The sequence below is a fragment of the Lycium ferocissimum genome, chromosome 7 (genome assembly GCF_029784015.1).
Source record: "Lycium ferocissimum isolate CSIRO_LF1 chromosome 7, AGI_CSIRO_Lferr_CH_V1, whole genome shotgun sequence".
Lineage (NCBI taxonomy): Eukaryota > Viridiplantae > Streptophyta > Magnoliopsida > Solanales > Solanaceae > Lycium > Lycium ferocissimum.
The window spans coordinates 31,023,182-31,043,713 of NC_081348.1; the positions used below are offsets into that span (position 1 = coordinate 31,023,182).

Genomic DNA, 20,532 nt, shown 5'->3' on the forward strand with positions numbered 1-20,532 from the left:
GCCATATTAGTCTATGTTATAGTCTTATGTCTGAATTCTTTAGCTGTATGTTTTGCAATATACGACTATTAGTTAGAAAGTCACATCTATAGTCCTGTTTGTGACGTTAATATACAGGAATATACCCCCAATGTGCTTTCAAATAATGAAGAGTTCGAAAGTTTTGGAAAGAAAAAAGTACCCTTTCTAATTGTGGCAAGAGCAAAATGCCGTGTCCTCCTCCTTCCATGCATGAATAATGAGTATGACTGTATGATATGATCAAAACATTTGTCTGTAGCCTCCAAAGTCACCATCCAGAAATAGTTTCCTTTTACTCTATTTGTACCTTTGGCTTTTGGGATGAAAAGACTACGAGAAAGACGGCTTGGTTTAACATTAATTTAACAATCATTTGATTCGGAAATCTTTTCAACTGAGTATATTTCTATCTTTTAACTAATCAAATTTAAGCTGATGTGACCTTGTTGTCTACTAGTACTCGTTCAATACTATCCCGTTTGTTCCAATAGGTAGTGTCAAATTTCCCTAACAATGGTTGATGTCGATAAATAGCGGTAATATATAAGGCTTCAATAATCCAAGCTTGATATGAGAGATCGTATTTTCTCGTCTTAAAAACTTTTCTACTATTTTCTTGTTGTCACATAATATTTCCTATTCGAGTTATATGACATTTTAATTCTAAAGGGGCGAAATCAAGAACTGTGTAAAAAAATACGGAAAAGGGCCAAAATTACCCCTGAACTTTGAAATAGTTAAAGTGTAACCCTTCGTTATCTTTAGGGTCGATTATCTCTGCAATTTATATTATGGGGTCAATTATACCTTATATGTCTAATTTATCGCGTGGCATCATCCAAGCCCTTGAAATTATTTTCCCTCAAATAATTTTTTACCACTAAAATAACCCAACTCGACCCGATTTTTTTCATTAAAGTGATACGGACCCAACCCATTACCCCATTTGGAAAAAAAAAATGGTCGGGCTGAGGTTATTTTAGTGGATAAAAAATTATTTGAGGGAAAAATAATTTTGAAGATGGTGAATGATAATCCGCGTGGCGGTTGTTAGGCATGGGGTATAATTAATACCGTATTAGTATAAGCGGTAAGGGTATAATTGACCGCAAAGTATAGCGAAAGGTATGAATGAGCTATTTCAAAAGTTGGCGATAATTACAGCCTTTTAAAAAAATACTACTCCTATACAAATAACGGTCAGGATGGTCCGATTGGTTTCTGTCCAACATAACACGTCATTCTGTAACACACGCAGACCTTATCGAAAACAACAGCAATAAAAAGTCCAAATTAACCCCCTCGTTAATCCTCCACGTTACCTGTTACAAATTGTACCTTACACACGTACCCTGCGCATAATAGCTCGTAGCAGTCGTATACAAAAACTGCAATAAACCACACAAGGCAGAAACAGACACACATATTTGGTGTCTGCCATGTTAAGCAAACAAAAAGCTTTAACCCTTTTTTCTCTTCAATTCCATTCACCTTTTCCTAGGGTTTCTTGAAAAAAATTCCCTAGTGTATACCATTTAATTGCATTGAAAAAAAGATACTACAAAAATTCAACCTATAGCCTTTTTTTTTTTTTTTCTCTCCCAAAAATACACCGCCATTGTTCTTATTCCGTGGTTTTGTCCTTAGAGAGAAAGAGAAATCAAGGTAAAGGGATAGAACTCTGTTTGTTTCTTGTTTTTTTTTTTTTTTCGTTCTTTCACAGCAGAGTACTCTATGAAACAGTGCAACTTAATTTTGTTTGCAGTTGATGTTGCTAATTTGCTGAGACTAAACAACAAAAAAGCTTGCTTTGGTGAGAGTGTAAGGTTCTTTTTCTGCTTGTTGGTTGAACGAGAATTTTGAACCGGTGAGTCATGATTAGTTACATCAATGTCATTTGCTTTTCATATTTCTTGTTTTAATGAATGTTGGCATTTTGGCTTTTTTCTTTTTCTTTTATTTTTATTTTTAAAAAAGGTCTTTTTTGTTCGATTTGGTAATGGTTCACTGAAGTGTATAGAGAGATTTTCATTAGAACTGTTTCATTGATTGATTTGTGTATAAAATTGTTCATCTGCTTCAATGCTTGATAATTTTTTTTTTTTAAAAGAAATAATTTCAAAAAAATGCTTGATAAGTATGCGTGGAATCCCATCGATGATTTTATTTATGTGCGGATTAGTTTTACCAGGACAGATGTTTTTAACTCATAGTTTAATTCTTGTGTTCTTTTTTAATCTTAGTTTGGATCCTAAATGTTAAAGGAAAATAAAAGTCAGAAGAAAAGAAAAATAGTTTATTGGAATCATGGTTTCCGTGGTCGGATGATTTGGGGGAAAAAGTCGGGAAAGCGCTTCCTTGAACCAGTTCTTGAAAATGAGCTTGTCTAGAGAGATTAGATTGATTTGGTGAAAACAAAGTAAGGAAAATGCTTCATTGAACCAGTTCTGCAAAATGAGTTTATCTAGGTAAATTAGATTGAAATCAATGTTTACGAGACACATGGTTACATTCTCCAGTTTCACAATGACTTTTGTTGTTCTTTAGGGTTCCTATCAATTGGGGAGGTAAGGGGGGGGGGGGGGGGGGGGACAGAAACAAAAAGACAAAAATACAACTCTCTAGACATTAGGTACCACTCTGGAATTTATGGGAAAGAAAGTTTAGGTACAACTTTGCCAGCTAGGAATACCAATTGGGTGATGTCTGGTGAAGAGAATGGAGAAGAAGAGTGGAGAGAAAAAACGAAGTTGTAACTCTCTTAGCCTTGGTTATAATTGGCTAAATTGTAGGTAATAAGAGAAGAAGAGTGAATAAAACTAAATGTGAAACTCATGTTACCTTATTCAAAAAAACTAAATGTGGAACTCTCTATGTTTCGAGCACCAACTGGGGAGGTGAAAGAATACTTGAGATTTAGATTCTTATTAGAAAAATAGTCATATATAAGGGAAATGCAATTGGAGGCTTTCACATGTGTTAGGTAATGGTAGGTATTGTTGCATATCAGAGACAGGCTGCTACGATAAAGATGCTTAGGATAGTGAAACTTTCGTCGTCGTCGTATATAAGACGAACTCCCATTTGTCTTTTAGAAAAGGTAAGAACAGTTTTTCTATATTAAAAAAAAAAATCCTTTTTTTTTTCCTCTAGCTTGTCCTAAAGCATCTTGTAAATGAGCAAAGGGAGCATTCTGTATATCGGATTGCTAAAACAATGATTGCTCAGGGTCATTTTGAATGAAAAAGGTAGTTAGTTACTTATTAAAAAAATAAGATTTGTTCTGCCAAACTTACACAGGTGACATTTGGCAAATTTCGCCTAATATTAACATTAGGTTTGAGCGAATTCTTCCATGACAGCATGCCTAGAAAAGGTCAATGCACTGCTACACTATGCGCTTTCAACAACATCGTGTCAAATAATTCAAGCAAGGGGAATCCAGAATCACCGTTCCCTGAGATCCACCTAATCATTTTCTAAGTCCCCCAACGTATATTTCTTATATACATCAAAATATGAAATTAACTTACTACTAGACATGAAAGGGTTGACAGAGAAATGTAATGAACTTCTTAGTGTGGTCTATTACAACATGATGTAGTAATACTCGTCCATGTTTTTTCTTGCTCAACATTCTGTCCAATGTAATTATGAAAAAACAAAAAGGAAAATAATAGAAGAGAATTCAGTCTAATGGCTCCTTTAGCTGAATATTTGCTTAGCAATAAAACTTCAATACACATAACTAAAATTTGCTGTTTTTGTTTAAGGGTACGCAACACCAAATTTGTCTTGTGTTAAAAATTTGAATATGCAACACAAAACTAAATTTATCTATACTTAAAATTTGGTATATGACCGTACAACTTTTTCATATAATAGATGTTAAAACATCCATTAAGCTTTGTAAAGATGCACAAGTTTCACTCTTCATGGGTTTTGGCATGAAGGGATGATGAAGTGTCTTCTTTGGTCCATTCCGTGCGCTTACTTGCCTTGCAAAATGGATCCTCACGATGATGCTTCTAGAAAGCTTATCAAGGTTTGTACTTTACTTTTCTTTCTACCAAGCACTTCCTACTCAAACTCTTTTTCGAAAACCACCTTCCCCTTGGACTAAATTTTCTGGGAGGCCTTTTTTATCTTTTTATTACTAGATAGTTGACTAACCATAACATAAAGGAAAGTGTGAAAGCCTAAATTACAAAATAAGGAGAAAGACCCATGCTCAAAGTCACTTTCTCCGCAAATTCATGCTCTCCACCCTAACTTCACAGCAAGCTTCCCATAAGATGAAGAAAAAACACATAATATTCATTTTTACAAGGACATATATGTCGTCACTGATTTTAGATGGAGTTTGCGGGAAAGTGGTCTATGGACATGAACCAGGTATGATTTAAGTCATGAACATTTATAAGCAGGAAAGAGTTCCTTTTGCTTGGTTAGAAGGTTCGAGAAGAGGTAGGTTCGTCGGAGTTGGTGACTACTTGGGCTGTAAAGCTTGGAGGTTGAGGTCTGGTTTAAAGGGTTTAATGATAGGAGATTCAAAGTTCTTGTTTTGCTTTGGAAACAAGATAGAGGCTTCACATGTGTTAGATGAAGTACAAAGGTGGATGGGGGAAACTACTTAGTGCTGGAAAGGCAGACTGAAGGTATGCATGAAACAGAGAAAAAGAGAAAAAAAGGAAGGTGTCCTGATTGTGAATATCGCTAGATTGCCGCTGCAATTTTGGTGCAAGGAGCTTTTAAGAAAAGTGTGAGATGAGTGTGGGGATTTGTAGACGTGGATTGCAACTTAGAAGATCTTACTAGGGTTAGACTATTTGTAAAAAGGGTGGAAGAGTGCTGATTTTCATGGTGTTGAGGGAGGTGACAGGAATTTTAGTGTATGGTTGATGTCTGAATTTTGATGAGGATGACATCGCGGGAAAGGAAATGGGAGGTGAGAGATAAAGAAAGAAGGGCAAAAAAGGTGTTTATGGGAGGGGGTAAGAGCTCAGTCTAGGAATAGTGGAAGGGGAGAAGAAGGGGGTAATTGGATGAATATGCCTCTGGATTAGTGAACTGATTTGGGAAAGTAATATGAACCAGTTCACCAATTCTTATAGCCCCAAAAGAAGAAGATTGACTTGTTTTAATGGGCAGAATTGATGAGAGAATTTGATGGGAGTCATAATCGTCTCTACTCCTGTTGTCAACATCATCAAGATTGCTTAAGCAAGCTCGTTGGTGCCGGAAAATATTTAGATTTCAAGTAAATATTTGTCAGCAGGCTCGGAATTGCTATCTCGATCTATTTCTATAAAGAATTAAAAAAATTTAGTGGGCAAAAGGGCCCGACCTCTAATTTTTCTATTGTTGGGATGCAACTGGTCGGGATATTGTCTTTGACAAACTCCATATTTAAGTAGTAGTATTGGTAGGGGTCGGAATTACTCTATGAGGAGTGGGAGCTTGAATAATGTTTCGGAGTTACTGATTTGGTAGATTTAGGCAACAAGGAGGTCATAGGGACTTAGCTCGGAATTAAAGATTTGAAGGTCCTTAATAAAGTTTTATTGGGCAAGTGGCTTTGGAGGTTCGGGGTAGAGGTATAAGCTCTGTGGAAGGGGGTGATAGTTGATAAATATAGGGCTATGGAAGGGGGTTGGAGAACTAGAGATATCAATTTGCCTTTCAGTTGTGGTCTGTGGAGGAACATAATGAAGGGATAGAATTTTTTCTGGGGAAATATCTCATTCAATGTTGGAGATGGGAGGAGAATATGTTTTTGGGGCATAGGTGGTGTGGGGACTTTATATTGAAAGATGAATTCCAATGTTTGTACATAATATCATGCCAAAGAGAATTGTCAATTCAGCAAATTAGGGGGTCACAAGGCGGAGAAACTTTCTGGGACTTGAGATTTAGAAGGGAATTTCAAGATTGGGAAGTGGCTGAGTTTGAGAGATTGCTAGCTTTACTGCATAGGCAAGTCAATCCGGTTGATAATATCGATGTTTGGAGGTGGGCTTTGGGAAATAATGGAATGTGCTCTGTGAAGACCTTTTATGAGAAACTCTTGGTTAGGAAGGAGATGGCTTTCCCATGTAGTGCAATATGGATCCCAAGGGTGCCGAGGAAAGTGTGCTTTTTCACTTTGCTAGCCACTAGAGGAGTGATTTTGACCGCGGAAAATCTTAGAAAGCGGAATGTTGTGTGCGTTAGTTGGTGTTACATGTGTAAGGAGCGGGCGAGGATGTGGACCATCTTCTCTTACATTGCGGCCTCACTATGGTGGGATATGTTTAGGTGGTTGGCACTCCGTGGGCAATGCCAAAAACCGTGAAAGGGTTGATGTTCAGTTGGAAGAGCGGGAGAAGGAAGAGAAGACGAAGGGCTTGGAACGTGCCCACTTGCTCTAATGTGGGTAGTTTGGAGAGAGAAATAAGAGAGCTTTTGAAGGTGTAGAGTCAAGTTTCTCTCAATTAAGGAGTAGTCTCCGTTCCCTTATTTTCTTTTGGTGTGAACATAAAATTCCTAGCTGTATAGATGAGTGAGTGGAGTTTGTAGAGAATCATATTCTTTTGTAGTTTCTTTCTCTTTTGGTATATCCCTTGTATACAACCAACTTGGCCATGGTTATAATGAAAATACTTTTAGTTGATCAAAAAATTAGGGAGGAGATGGTTAGGGAGTTTCAAACTCAGCTTTGTCATATAGGTCAGTAGTCAAATACCATTATTTTTAGGAAGAGTAAATAGCTGGCCGATAACAAGGTGGGGAATTTTGGGGTTTGAAGGAAAGGGAGGAAATTCTTCAACCATCATTGGAGGGAAGAGGAAGTTGACCAAATGCATAGGGAAATATCTTATTTTTGGTAAGTTAAACTTGTTAGATATTGAAAAAGAGCCTAGAAGAGTTGATGAATGGCGGAAAATAATGTTACACTAGAGCTGGAGGGAAGATCGGAAGTGACAAAAAAAGGGAATGAAGTTGAGTGTTGTACAATATGAAGAACTAGGGGAGGGGGAAATTAGGGAGCAGGGGGAAGGGGAAGGGTAAGATGCAGTTTATGGATTTTAAAATCGAGGGAAATGAATGACTAAACAAAAGAATCATCATCAAAGTAGGTCTAAGGGAATAGGATGATGACCTAGTATGTATTCAAGAACCTAAGATGGAAGATGGAAGGGGTGTTAGATAGTGTTGTACGAAGCATTTGGGGAAAAGGTGCGTGAAATATGAGTTTATTTTACCTGTAAGGGTCGCTCAGTTGGTAGAGCATGGGGCTTCCATAATGGAGGTCTCAGGTTCGAAACCCCTGCCTATGACAGCAGGGAATTTGCCTTCTGGGTCGAGCTCATTGCACGGGGCTTGCCTAGTGCGAGTTATCTCTCCTGTGTGGTTTGCGAGCTATTGCACAGGAGCGGGATTTACCCTGTGCGCACCCGAAGGGTAGCGGCTGCGGGTTCCCATGTCATCAAAAAAAAAAATATGAGTTTATTTTGGCTCGGGGAAATGCGGAAGTGGAGGGTCGAGAGGGATGACGTTATGTTATTATGGGATGAGAGAAAAGTGGGGTTCATGGAGGTAATAAAGGAGCGTTCTTGTTAGGATCTAAATTTCAAAATTGTGAGAATAGGGTGAAGTGGGTACTTGGGGAAATGTATGTTCCTGTCAAGAAGGGGTTTAAGGCGGGATTTTGGCAAGAGTAACAACTGTTATTTGGGATTGGAGTATTTCAGAGGTATTAGTGTATTATGAGTGGGACTTTAATACAATTCGAGGAAGAGTGGGGTGAAAGTGATTTCTAGGGCTATGGCGAATTTCTAGAATAAGTACTTTCTTATTTATCTTCCTTCTAACATGTGCTAGATTCACATGGTCTAGATCAGAGGACTCAATATTTAGATCGAGAACAGATAGATCCTTGGTGTCCACTACTGACGAGGAGATGTCCCCAAATGTAATTCAAATCTCTCTTTCGAGTTGAATCAGACCATTCACCTATCATGTTGGATGGAGGAGAGAAAAGACTTTGAGAAAATCTTTTTAGAATTGAGAATATGTGGTTGATGGCACCAAGTTTAGGAATAGAGTAGCGGCTTGGTAGAATAGTTATGTAGTGGTGGGGAACTCGTCCTTGACATGCAAAAAACAATGAAGTTGCTTAAGAGGGACATTAGGATGTGGAATAAAGAGGTGTTTGGGAGGGTAGAGGTGAAGACGAAAGAAGATCATAAACGAGGTGGGGACTTAGAGAGGGTAGAGATAGAAAACGAGTTGGAGCAATGGGAAAGAGAAGGAAGGAGGAGTTGAAAAATGAGTTAGCTTCCTTGGCATTAGCTCAGCAGATTAGTTGAAAGCAAAAATCAAGGGTGCTATGGTTGGAAGAGGGGGATTCAAATACATATTTTTTTGTCATAGGGAGGTCGTGGCAAATAGAAGGAGAAATTTCATTGTTCCCTAGAGGTAAACAGGGTAGTGTACGAGGTGGAAGAGGAGATTGAATAGGCAATAAGAGGTTTCTGTGAACAATTGTTTAGAGCGGAGATGGGTTGGGGACCTAAATTGGAGGGAATCGATTTAATTAAATAGGGGAGGATAAGAAAGAGTGGTTGGAAAGTGGTTTTGGGTAAGAGGAGATGCAGGAGGTGGTGGATTGTCATGCAGGGGATTAAGTTTTGGGACGAGCATGCAAGAATGAAAATGGGAACTTGGTCTTAAAACAAACAATTACTTGAATGGTGGTCGTCAATCAGTATATGCCACCGAAAAACTTGGAACCCTGACCATGTTTGGATTAAGTTGTTTGGTTATCCAACTCATTTCTGGTTGACAGGTTTGGGTTTTTCTGAAATTAGATGATACCAAAAACGGAAAACACATTTGTTGGGCTTGAATATGTGTAAGATTCACCGGAGTCAAACTTCTGGCGACGGTGAAATTGACGGTGGAAGATTTGATTTTATTGTGCTCGTATGGTTGAGTCAACGACGTGGGTAGAGCAGTTTTATAAGAGCTCGAATCTCGATCATTAGACTGGTGGTGAAGATGAACAGCTAAACGTGGGGGCTAAGATGGAAGCTTCGCTGTTTTTCGATGTTGCTAAGTCTCATGAAGATGACACATTTGATGCTATTGGACTCATGCCTAGCAAAGTACAAACTTTAAATTCTAAAAATGCAGGTCTAAACAGAAATATGACCCATGAACTTGAGATAATGGAGGGGGATATAGGGCATTCTTCTAAACGTTCAGACTAAATGAGCTCCCAAAAATAGTTTGAGGGAAGAGCTTTTTACTAAAACAGTTCAAGAGGTTATGCAACTCCTAAATACACTTATTTACCCCCAAAAGAGGCTTGATAATTTTAGTTCATGTAGTGTAATTCTGCTGTATAACTAACAGCTCGTTATGATCATCGTCTCTGTCTCCCATGATATGCTTTTGTTGATTTGGCAATATAGCTCTCAAACTCAAGACTTGCAAATCCACTGCTCCAGCTTCTATGCCCAAGTCCAGGTACTAAGTTAACAAATAAGACCCCCAACCATATAATGTAAAGTCAAACTACCAAGCTCATCGAACATGTTCCTCATTTATTCTATCCGCATACTCTTAATTGCATTGAAGCTTTTGTTCTCAATTTTCCGATGCTTATAATATTTAGTCTCAGTAGAGTGAGAAAAATTACTACTTGCTCGTGGATCAATTAGAGAGTATGACAGACTTATTGTTTTTCTTATTTGCAAAACTTGTGTTTGTTATTTTATTTACATGGGTTCATGCAAGAATTTGGTTTAATTTGAAGCTAGAGAAATGAACTATTGAAGTTCTTGGATTTAACTCCAAAAAAGAAATATAAAATAAAAGGGTGTGGACATATGACTCTGGTTTGCCAATGGTGCTGCAAAATTGACTAGCAGGAAATTAGTTTTTTAGAGTCCTTAACTGTATTCATATATTTTGGAAATTTTCCTGGTTATTGATTTGGCCTGAAACATCAGATAGAACAAATTTAAATGTTTGTTGCATATATAGTAAGTCAATATCTTGGTGGTGAATCTACAACTGCGATAATTCATTGGAAAAAATAGTTTAGAAGGAACTTGCAAGATTGGGAGGTTACAAAATTTTAAACCTTGATTAGGAGCAAGTTCAAACGTAATTCATGTTATGTATTACTCCCTTTGTCCAATTTAAGTGAAAGGTATTTGACTGAGCACTGAGTTTAAGAAATAAAGGAAGACTTTTGAAATTTGTGGTCTAAAATAAGCTACGGAAAAGGGCCAAAATACCCCCGAACTTTCAAATATTGTCTATTGGTGCCCTCCGTTTTACTATTTGGCTAGTTAAGCCATTATCGTTATACTATGGGCCAAATATGCCCTTAAGTTAGACAGTGAGCCACTTGTCACCATCCCAATGAGTCAACCCATTTCCCCCTTATAATTATTCCCACCGAATCCGACCTGTTTTTCTTTATTTTACCCACCCATTAACCTAAATTACCCATTTCAACCGTAACACTCTCTCTCTCTTCACTCCTCGTGCCGACCTCACCAAAAAAACCCTAACTTCATTTATGATGGAATTTTAGTGAATTAAAGGCTCGAAGGTACATTTTCCATCATGAAATATTGTCCATCCATTTATGTGTTTAAGTTCTTTTATTGGTTTATTTTGATGTTTTTAAATATTGTTAGGGTTCATTGGTTTATTTCCCATCATAAATGAAGTTAGGGTTTGTTTGGTGAGGTCGGCGGCGAGGAATGAAGAGAGAGAGTGTTACGGTTGAAATGGGTAATTTAGGTTAAAGGGTGGGTGAAATAAAGAGAAACAGGTTGGATCTGGTGGGTATTTTAATTGGGGTATAATTATAGGGGGAAATGCGTTGAGTCGTTGGGATGGTGACACTTGGCTCACCGTCTAACTTAAGGGCATATTTGGCCCATAGTACAACGGTAATGGCTTAATTAGCCAAATAGTATAATGGAGGGCACCAATAGACAATATTTGAAAGTTGAGGGGTACTTTTGGCCCTTTTTCCGAATAAGCTATAGATATTTGTGTGACTTAAAATGGGTATTTTAAAGTGGTATTTTAAAGTTACATTGTTACTAAATATAGAAAGGTGTCATTCTTTTAGGGACTGATTAAAAAGGGAAAAAAATTGAGATGGAGGGAGTAGTATAGGTGTATTATTTTGATTGATTACTCTTGATATATTGCTGTCTTATTTCTCTTGCAACCCTGCATTGACTCCGTTTCTTTTGAGCCGAGGGTCTATCGGAAACAACCTCTCTACCCCATGAAGGTTGAGGTAAGGTCTGCGTACATCTTACCCTCCCCAGATCCTACTTGTGGGATTACACTGGGTATGTTGTTGTTGTTGTTTACCCTACCTCAGTTTCCACGATTATTTGAATAGTTGGTCTCTTACCTTAAGGTCATTCTAAAATCTAAATAAGGATTGGAAGTTTCTTTTGGATTGAATTTTATTCGTTCCTGTCTCCTCCACTATCATTGACTGATAGCTTTAGAAGACGTTTCTTTAATGCAAAAGTCACTATCTTGCACAAAAGCAATTATGTTTATAAGAATTGGGACATTGTGGCGTCCAGCTTACATTAGGCAATGTTATTTGAGAATATTTATTCTGTCTTTTCATATTCAAATGTGCAGGTTTTTTCTACTTCTGGTTTCTTCAACTCTCTACCATGGGTGTGAATGAAAAACTTTTACACCTACACAATCAAAATAAAGCTCGACATTCCTTGGCTGTATCCAGACATGCTTTGTGTGATCTATCCAATGTTTCTCCAGTGGTGTTCCTCTACCTCTTAAAGGAATGCTATGTCTATGGTAAAGTTCTTCCCCACGCTTTTTCTCTTCTTAAAAAGATGCTGTCTGGCTTAGTTTTGATCATTCCATAAGTTTTAGAAACTTTTTCCTTAAACATTTCCTCGTAATTAACTATCTATTCCTTCTTTTGGTTCATTCTATGTTTTCTTTCCCAAATGACAGTTGGACCTTTTTCAGTATAATGAATAATTGATTAGGATTTAAAATATTTTCTCGCAATTAACCATCTGATCGTTCTTTTGGTTATTTCTATGATTTCTTTCCCAAATGACAGTTGGACCTTTTTCAGTATAATGATCAATTGATTAGGAATTGATATTTCATTTGTTGGATGCTTAATATCTTTTTTCTTTGACACAACTTTCTTCTTTCAAGAAATTGAATCATAACAAGGAGGGACATGGGCGAAATCCTTATATGGTAAACAATGAAGAAATATTGAAAGGTCATCCTACCTCTGCTCCTCTGGTCAATGACTATCTATGCCTAAATAACTACACTGTCTCGATGACCATTTGAATCTTTCAGACTCCAAACTGGAAGAAAAGGAAAGTGAGCCTGGCCCATGAGTTCTTGTCATCTTTCTGTGAAGTTCGAGTCTAAAAAAAGCCATGAGATATGCTTGTCAGCCACTACCCACTGGTCCGCCTGGTAGATTCACCCTAATGATGTGAATTGGTAATAACTAGTAGAAATTGGATTGGTAATAATCAGTTAGAACTATGTTTGGGGCTGAAGTGATGCAATAGGTACGTTATATCAGCAAAACGACGGTGCTAGGATACTGTGTTGCAGTGCTTCTTGCTTGTAGGCAAAGTCATGAATGATTGAAGCATGATGCAAAATGATGATTGTGAATACATAATTGGATAAATATAGGAGAGCTGTAGATTTTGAATTAATCATTTGATAAATATAGGAGAGCTGTAGATTTTGAATTAATCATTTTCCCTCCAATTTCATTTGAGCAACATGATGATTTTAAGTGGACTATGCTTGGATTATGTAACTGTAGAATTTGATAATCTACAAAAAAATTATTCAGATTTTTTCTTCAACACCTTTGGCAATATGAATTATGAAGATCTAGGTGGGATTTTCGTGTTCATACGTATGACAAAAACTTTACTCCTTCCCTTCATCCAAAAAGGACCCCGTGAGTATTTTTACTATCTTGTGTATGTAGGAACTTCATAGAATAGTTTTTGAGATGAATTAGCAGGTTCATGTTGCTAGAGAACAAAAACTACATGCTAGTCAAAGTTCGAATGCAGTAAGTAATTTCTGACTTTCATGGGGAGGATTCAGTGGCTAGAGCACTGGCTTATTTCTTTTGTTAATAGCCATTGACTAGTCACTGGCTTAGCAGTCATTGCCAAATCGTTGGTAATCTCTAAAGCTTCATTTGGTATACCTAAAGCGTGAAATCTTAGGGAAGTGAAAAGGATCAATATCTCTTGAAAGGAAAAAAGTGGAAGTGATTTCTGTTGCCTTCTATGGATAATTATGATGTAGCTCAATTTGGTAATATTGGATCATTATATATTTTCCCACAAGTTATTGTTTTTATAGGAACATGCAAGGCGACTGCCAAGTTTCGAGTTCTGCAACAGCGAGCGTATGGGTTTTTGTCCAATGATCCTCAACCTGGAGCAGCCATCTTTGTTGCTCAGTGCCTGTACGTGTTGCCTATATTTGAGTCATACTGTGAAGGATTTAGTCATTTGATAATATCTGCTCTTCGTCATGTCCTGAAAGCGGGAAATGGTGTGAAAGGTATATCCAAAGCTAAACTTATGGCTGCCAAATTATTTCTTGCCATTGTTGATGGCACTCTGCATCATGAAGAAAGAATCCTAGTCAAAATCCTTGAAGTTTTTGATGTAAGTCTGTCAAACATAGAAAAAGCTATGTATGATACAAATGAGAAGGGTCACGCATGCCAGATGGCTAAGGTATTGGTTGAACAATATATTTCTAGGTTAGTAGAATCCCAGTCTTACATGACTGCAGTTTCTTTGTTGGAACACTTTTCTATCCGGGAATCTGGCGAATCTTTTCTACTTAAAATGTTGGAAAGCAAAGAATACAGAGCGGCAGAAAAGTGGGCAACTTTTATGGGGAAGCCAGTCTTATGCACCCTTGTCCAAGAATATGTCGATAGAAAACTGCAAAAGCACACGTTTGATGTTGTAAGGCAAAACAATCTTCGGGAGGAATTCCCAGAAATATATCATCAATACAAAGAAAGGCAAGTGGATTCCATCCACTTCTGTATGACTTACCATTTCAGCTAATTTTGTGAAGAGTGCTGACTCAATGACAGTATTAGTTTACAGCAAACTGAAGAAGCTAGCAGAAAAAGGTTGCTGGGACGTTGCTGAGGCAAGGGTATATGATGATCGACAACTTCTTGAATACTTGGCAAGTACACAGCTCCATTGACTTTGTCAATTGCTAATTAATTTTAGTGCATTGTTGTCAATTGCTAGTTTATTCTTGTGCTATTGAATTTGTTGTCAAGATATAAGTTGTTAGTACTCTTAAGAGGCTCTATAATAGGCGCCTAAGACATTTAAGCTTCAGATTCATCTAATAAGTATGTCCAGGTCAGTTTCTTGATCTGATGAAAGGATGTTGTTGAACGTCTTCCTTAAAAATTTGAGTTCTTTTTACTTTTTTGGGCTGACACTCGAGAGATTAATGTTCATGAGAGACAAGTTAAAAGTACCGTATGACTTTTGCAATATATAATGTGCAGTATCACTTGAGTAAAAACTTATGTGTTGTACTTAATAACTTTTTTCATGAAAAAAGGTATATCTGGCTATGGAAGCTGGTTACATGGAGAAGGTCGAGGAACTCTGTGAACGGTATTCCCTTGAAGGTTTCATAAATGTCAAAGGTATATTGGATCCCTCTACCTCATGTTAAGTATCCAGTCTAAGCACTTTATAAGTTTTAATGAGTTACATTTGCTGACCTCTCCAGAAAGTGATAATCTGCATAAATTTTGAATCCATATGAACTAGAGGAAATTTGAGTCTGCTAAGGTTGCTCTGCGACTATGCTTTTTGCTGCTACCCTTGCATTAAATCTTTGATGAGATGCTCTTGGTACAAAGAAGTATATTTTCGACTCTTCTGAGATCCACCCAATATGGTTATTTTGAAATGATGTGGGTTAAATGACACTAGGAAATTTTACTAGCTGATCAACCAAGACAGTGATTTAAGAGGTGGTGGATCCACGAATACTAATTGAAAACTACAATTAAGTAATTTCATTCTTTTGTTGTTTGAGAACTTGATAAATGAGAGTTGATCAATTATCTAAATATAGGAATGGCCGAATGGAAAAAAGGGTGGCAAGCTATTAAATGTTCTAGAATGTAAACTTTGAGAGAGTGTCCAATGAAGTCAACAGTTAAGGGTTCAGTTTCACCTTGTGGTTAGCATAGAGTTCCAAGAATCTCGCTCCCAATTAGACAATTGTCATTTTCGGGAAGAACTGCATTTCTTGAGCATCTAAACCTTGAGCATCCATTTCATATAGGCCCTAAGTGAACTGGACCTAAAATGCATTGCTAATTGTGTAACCAGCTTCTATGAATTAGTAGAATTATCAAATATGAGTGTGTATCACTCTATGAAAATGTTGAGCATCCAAGTTTATAAACCTTTCGTACATTCATATGCAGTATCCACTATTTCTGAGTTTTTTTCAGTGTATCCAGCACAATTCTCTTTGGCTTCCATTATGCTGTCTTTTATGTTTCTAGGACTTGGTTGATTATGTTTTTTCCTTATTTTAATTATTTCTGGATGTTGGCTTGTGGTTTATTTCAGAACTAGTGAGCTCTGAGCAAATTTTCTTTTCGTCTAACTCCTACTTTCTTCTTATTTCTATAGAGGCAGGTTTTCCAAAAGACCGATACTTGCAGCTTGATGAATTGTCAATAAAGGAAGTAGTCTGGGTAGATGAAGCGAATAGCTTGCTTGATGCTACTCGCCACATTGAAGAATGTAAAGTTGTGGGTGTTGATTGTGAGTGGAAGCCTAATTACGAAAAAGGAAGCTCATCTAATAAGGTGATCTTTGTTTAAAAGCTACTCTTTTTAGTAGTCCTTCCCACCACAATATCTTGCTCTTTTGTTCTTAAAGGGATGGTGGTAACAAACATGTGTTTCCTTGCTTCTCACAATCTGAAGAGGGATCGAAATTTATGACTGATGAAATGTCTTGGACTACACCACAATCAGCTTAACCTATCCTGACAAAGTGAAGATACTTACGTTGGTATATACCTTCATAACTAAATACAGAAAAAAAGTAGTTACTCTTCCCTGAAACATAATGGACTTTGTTTCGCAGTCATCTACCTCTCCTTCCACTATTTTTTTGTTGTTGTTGAAATGGTAAGGTTTTATTCATAAACAGCATTAAAAATGTGCTGGAATTATGTACGTTGTGCCAAATTTGTGAAGACAAAAGTATAGCCCTGTCTGAATCTAAGAGCTCTAAAATAGATTCAGTTTCATTTACAAGGTCAATTCTACACCAAAAGTAAAACAAAAGAATTGCTGGTGGCCTTTATCCTCTGGATATGATTGTGTTTATCTTTTTTCTCTTTAAACCTTCCCTGATCCAGCTTCTCAAAAAATCAGCAGTATTGTTTGGCATGGGCCATTTGACTCCAAAAAGTTCCAAAATAACTGCCAAATCTGATCTGTTATTGGACAGTGAAGAAAAAAGATGCTTGTTGCTTTCTATGTCAACTCCAAATAAGTAGCATCTACTGCGTAGCAAAATACCTCTTTTCTGTAGGTTGTCATGGGTTAAAACAGATTCTTTGGGAACCAACCATGTGAAACGTGAAACTTCATAAGGAGCTTTTGATCTCCGGATCTCCTTCCATGCCAATGCTATGGCCTAATCTGCTGCTCATCTCTAATGACAGCCCAGTAGTAGGAGTAGTAGGAGTTAACAGTGTAGATACCTCCCTCTCCCTCCATTATGAAGAGGGTTGATAAGAAATGCGCCTAGAACCCGAATGATCTATTTGTAGTAAGTTTCCTTTCATGGATTAGCCTCAAGTGACAAAGAAAGAATGCATGTGAGCAGTGGCGTACGCAAGATTTTTCAAAAGCGGGGTCACATTTTATAATGAGAATAAATAAATAAAACATTATAACATCATATTAAAAAAAACAAAAACATAAATAAAAACATTTCACGTATATTACTATAACTCTTATCGATATGTTTTCATTTTCTTTTTTGAAAATGTATTCAAAATGACCTCATTAGAAATAATATTAAATAGTACTAGTACTTTTTATATATAGGACATTAAATGATCACTAAACAATTCATCAGTCAGTTGATTTTGCAAATTGTTCTTAATCAATTACACTAACCTGTGAGAAAGAAGGAAGAAGGTGAAAGGAAAAAGAGGGAAAGCAAACATCCGTCCTATTCCAAATACTTTATTTTCAAGATTGTCCACAAATGTAACTTTGGACTAATTGGTTCATTGTTTTGATAACTCCCAAGAGGTTTGTGGTTCGAACCTGTACATGTATTTGTTTGTAGATGAAGAGCAAAAATTTTCAAGCACAAAATGAAGCTGCAGTGCTTCAAACTTGCGTCCTCTAGTTAAAAACTTAAGCGTCTGTCCAAATGAGCTGTGTAGCTCTTTGTGTCAAGCAGTGTCATTTACTCTATTTATTTGGTCTTTGTTCTGCGTTTTGGTTATATATATATGTGTGTGTGTGTGTGTGTGTGTGCACATATGGGATAAAAATTTCCGACGAAGCAGTGTCATGTGACACCCCTCGCCCTAAGGTAAATCTGCCCTTGCATGCAAGTATATCCCATTTTCTTTTCTTTTCTTTTTGTTTGAATCTATTTTTTTACTCATAAAGCTCTGTGGTCATTAGTACCTATAGGTCATGGATAGGTTCTGGGCTAATCTTGGTCCTCCTTTTGTTTAATTTCTCTCCCTCTGGGATAAGGCATAGTACATAATTAGGTGATTCATCCATCTCTTCATTTTGTCTAGATAGAAGGTTCCGAGTCTTCCATTGAACTGAGTTTAACAAACCCTTGCTAATATGGAAGTATTTGAGAAAACTTTTCCATTTTAAAAAAAAAATATGGAAGTATTTGAGAATGTTAACTTTTTGTGTCTCTTGTGATGAACAAAAGGGTGGTCTAGTAAGTAGCCCTCTAATGCTTTTCTGTGCAACGTATCTCATTTTTTTGCAATATGTTGGTGAGACAATTTTGGAGCTAGAGGATATTCGCCTTTTGTGATGGATGAATATGATGTTTGCGACCAACAAAACTTTTAGCGTAGTCTGGTTTGTTGCCTTTTTTGCGTAGTTACCTTTTATCCCCTAATTTAGAAATGAATAAGCTTTATAATCTTTGAATTGATTGTCCTTATTGTTGAGCATGATTGAGAATACATTTAAAATGAACTGACTTCTGGAGAGCAAAGCAAATGTATGTTCAACAGTATAATAGCTTTTCTATTTCCTCGCGGAACAGGTTTCCATCATGCAGATTGCTTCTGACAACAAAGCTTATATACTTGATCTAATAAAGTTATATGAAGATGCTCCGGATGTATTGGATGACTGCTTAACACGCATCTTGCATTCTACAAGAGTACTGAAGCTTGGTAAGAAAAATATTATCTTGTTTGGAGATAACATTCTTTTAATCTGCAGGCATTTTCCTGCTTATAAGTTCATTACACCTTTTTTGCTCCAAGAAGAAAAGTAGTTGATTTTCATGGCCGCTTTTCAATCTTTGCACTACTTATATCGTTATGTGCCCATTAAGGGGGACCAATGATATAACGAGATATTTGCCTGGAACACTTTCCTGCTATTCTTTGGTATACCAGTATATTTTCAATCTGTATACTCTATTTGCAGAACAAGTCTGCTGTCATAATCAGGTAGTTTTCAGGTTACAACTTCCAGTGTGACATGAAGCAGCTTGCTCAATCTTATGGACAGTTGCAATGCTTCAAGCACTATGACATGCTACTCGATATCCAGAATGTGTTCAAAGAACCAAGAGGTGGTCTCTCTGGTCTTGCAAAGGTAAGTTGTACATATATTTTGTGTTCTTGTTTGTTGTCACATGTATAATGTATTCATAACTATATGCAGAGTACAACTTCTTGGTTGGTTTTGTAGTGAAAAGAGATGCAATATTTATTATAAAAACAATGAATAAATTTTAGTTCTTGCTTTTATTTGGTTTCTTTCTGGATACAGAAAATACTGGGTACTGGATTGAACAAAACAAGAAGGAATAGCAACTGGGAGCAACGGCCTTTAACTCAGTTTCAGGTATATGTAATAAATGTTATTTTATACATTCATATCTAGTATGTGGATTGCTGTATTTTTCCAAAGAAAGAAGACTAAGAAGCTAGTGGCTTTGTCCTTGTGAATAATTTGATCTGATCCTTGTGATTTATTATGGTTTTTGGTTCTGTAGTAATTGTTTGTAATACCTCTTATTTGTACTGTTACGCAGCTAGAATATGCTGCTCTTGATGCTGCTGTTCTTATTCACATATTTCGTCATGTTCGTGGCTACACACAATCTGCTGGTGACGGGGATGGGCATTCTAAATTTGAGTGGAAGTCTCACATTGTACGAACTCTTTATATCTATTTTCACCAGGCTCACTGTTCTTTCGCTGTGGATTACTTCTATCAACAAAGTTTTGTATGCTCACTTTAACTTGTGCTGGGTGTTTTTGTAGGTTTCCCACATTGATAATTCGAAGATTTCCAAAAAAGAAGCTAAAAGACGAAAGGGCAAAACTGATAAAGCTCGACAAAGCATCGAGAATAAGGAGCCTACTGAACAAACTTAAATTTAAAGCTAGGAAACAAAGTTATGTACACTTAAGTTTTACTCACATGCAAGTATTTTCCTTCTAAGAGACACATTTACAGCTTAAAGCCTTAAACTGTTGCAGGTTTTTGGTATATATAGAACACATAGCATTGGTAGGAAATACTTCTTGGGAAAGTTTCAGTTACTAATTTGGAGTAATTGATAGCTTGCGTAGGGATGGCAATATGATATGGCGGGTAAGGCAGGGTGAAGCTTATTTTTTGAAAAAATCAAATGGGGCAGGGGCGGTGGCAGGTCAGGACTGCTGGCAATTTTTTGTTCTTTTTCACCAATATACTGATCAGTAAGTACTAGTTTATTTATCTCCAGTGTAGAGGAAATTGATTTGTGCCAGCTTATTTGGCTTTTCTTGACAATCCTTAAAAACTCGGGGTTTTTTTGTTTTTTTCTCCAAATGTGACCGTAGGATACTATTTTTCTATAGTTGTTTAGCTGTTAACTACAATCTAAATTTTAAGTTAAAATAACTAAGAGAAGGAAAACCCTTTTTCACTACTGATCCTTTGTGATACGAGAGCTTTTATCTAATGCTGAGCTTGATATCTGTAGTTCTCATGCTTGATGTTTTCTAGTAATTAGTAAGAGACTTTGATATTTCTATTTCGAATAAATGATAGCGAGAACAAGAAATTAGATCATTCTACATTAAAAATAGTAGTCCAGCTAGTTAAAATGGCAACGTTATTTTTAAAACTGTATATTTTAA

The 20,532-nt window shown here is 36.8% G+C and overlaps 1 protein-coding gene across 2 annotated transcripts; it reads left to right on the plus strand.

Annotated features, from left to right (window-relative positions):
• Positions 1-1,864: 1,864 nt before the first annotated feature.
• Positions 1,865-20,182, plus strand: LOC132064339 (uncharacterized). Of its 2 annotated transcripts, XM_059457291.1 has the most exons (12): positions 3,939-4,066; positions 9,480-9,534; positions 11,698-11,877; positions 13,450-14,128; positions 14,217-14,301; positions 14,695-14,782; positions 15,789-15,967; positions 18,432-18,564; positions 18,858-18,994; positions 19,172-19,246; positions 19,437-19,556; positions 19,669-20,182. In XM_059457291.1, exons 1-12 carry the CDS (start codon positions 3,977-3,979, stop codon positions 19,780-19,782), a joined length of 1,935 nt encoding a protein of 644 aa, XP_059313274.1. In that variant the 5' UTR covers positions 3,939-3,976; the 3' UTR covers positions 19,783-20,182. The 2 variants fall into 2 exon arrangements, with proteins under 2 accessions (XP_059313275.1, XP_059313274.1); XM_059457292.1 differs by lacking the exons at positions 3,939-4,066; positions 9,480-9,534 and adding an exon at positions 1,865-1,888.
• The last annotated feature ends 350 nt before the right edge of the window (positions 20,183-20,532 follow it).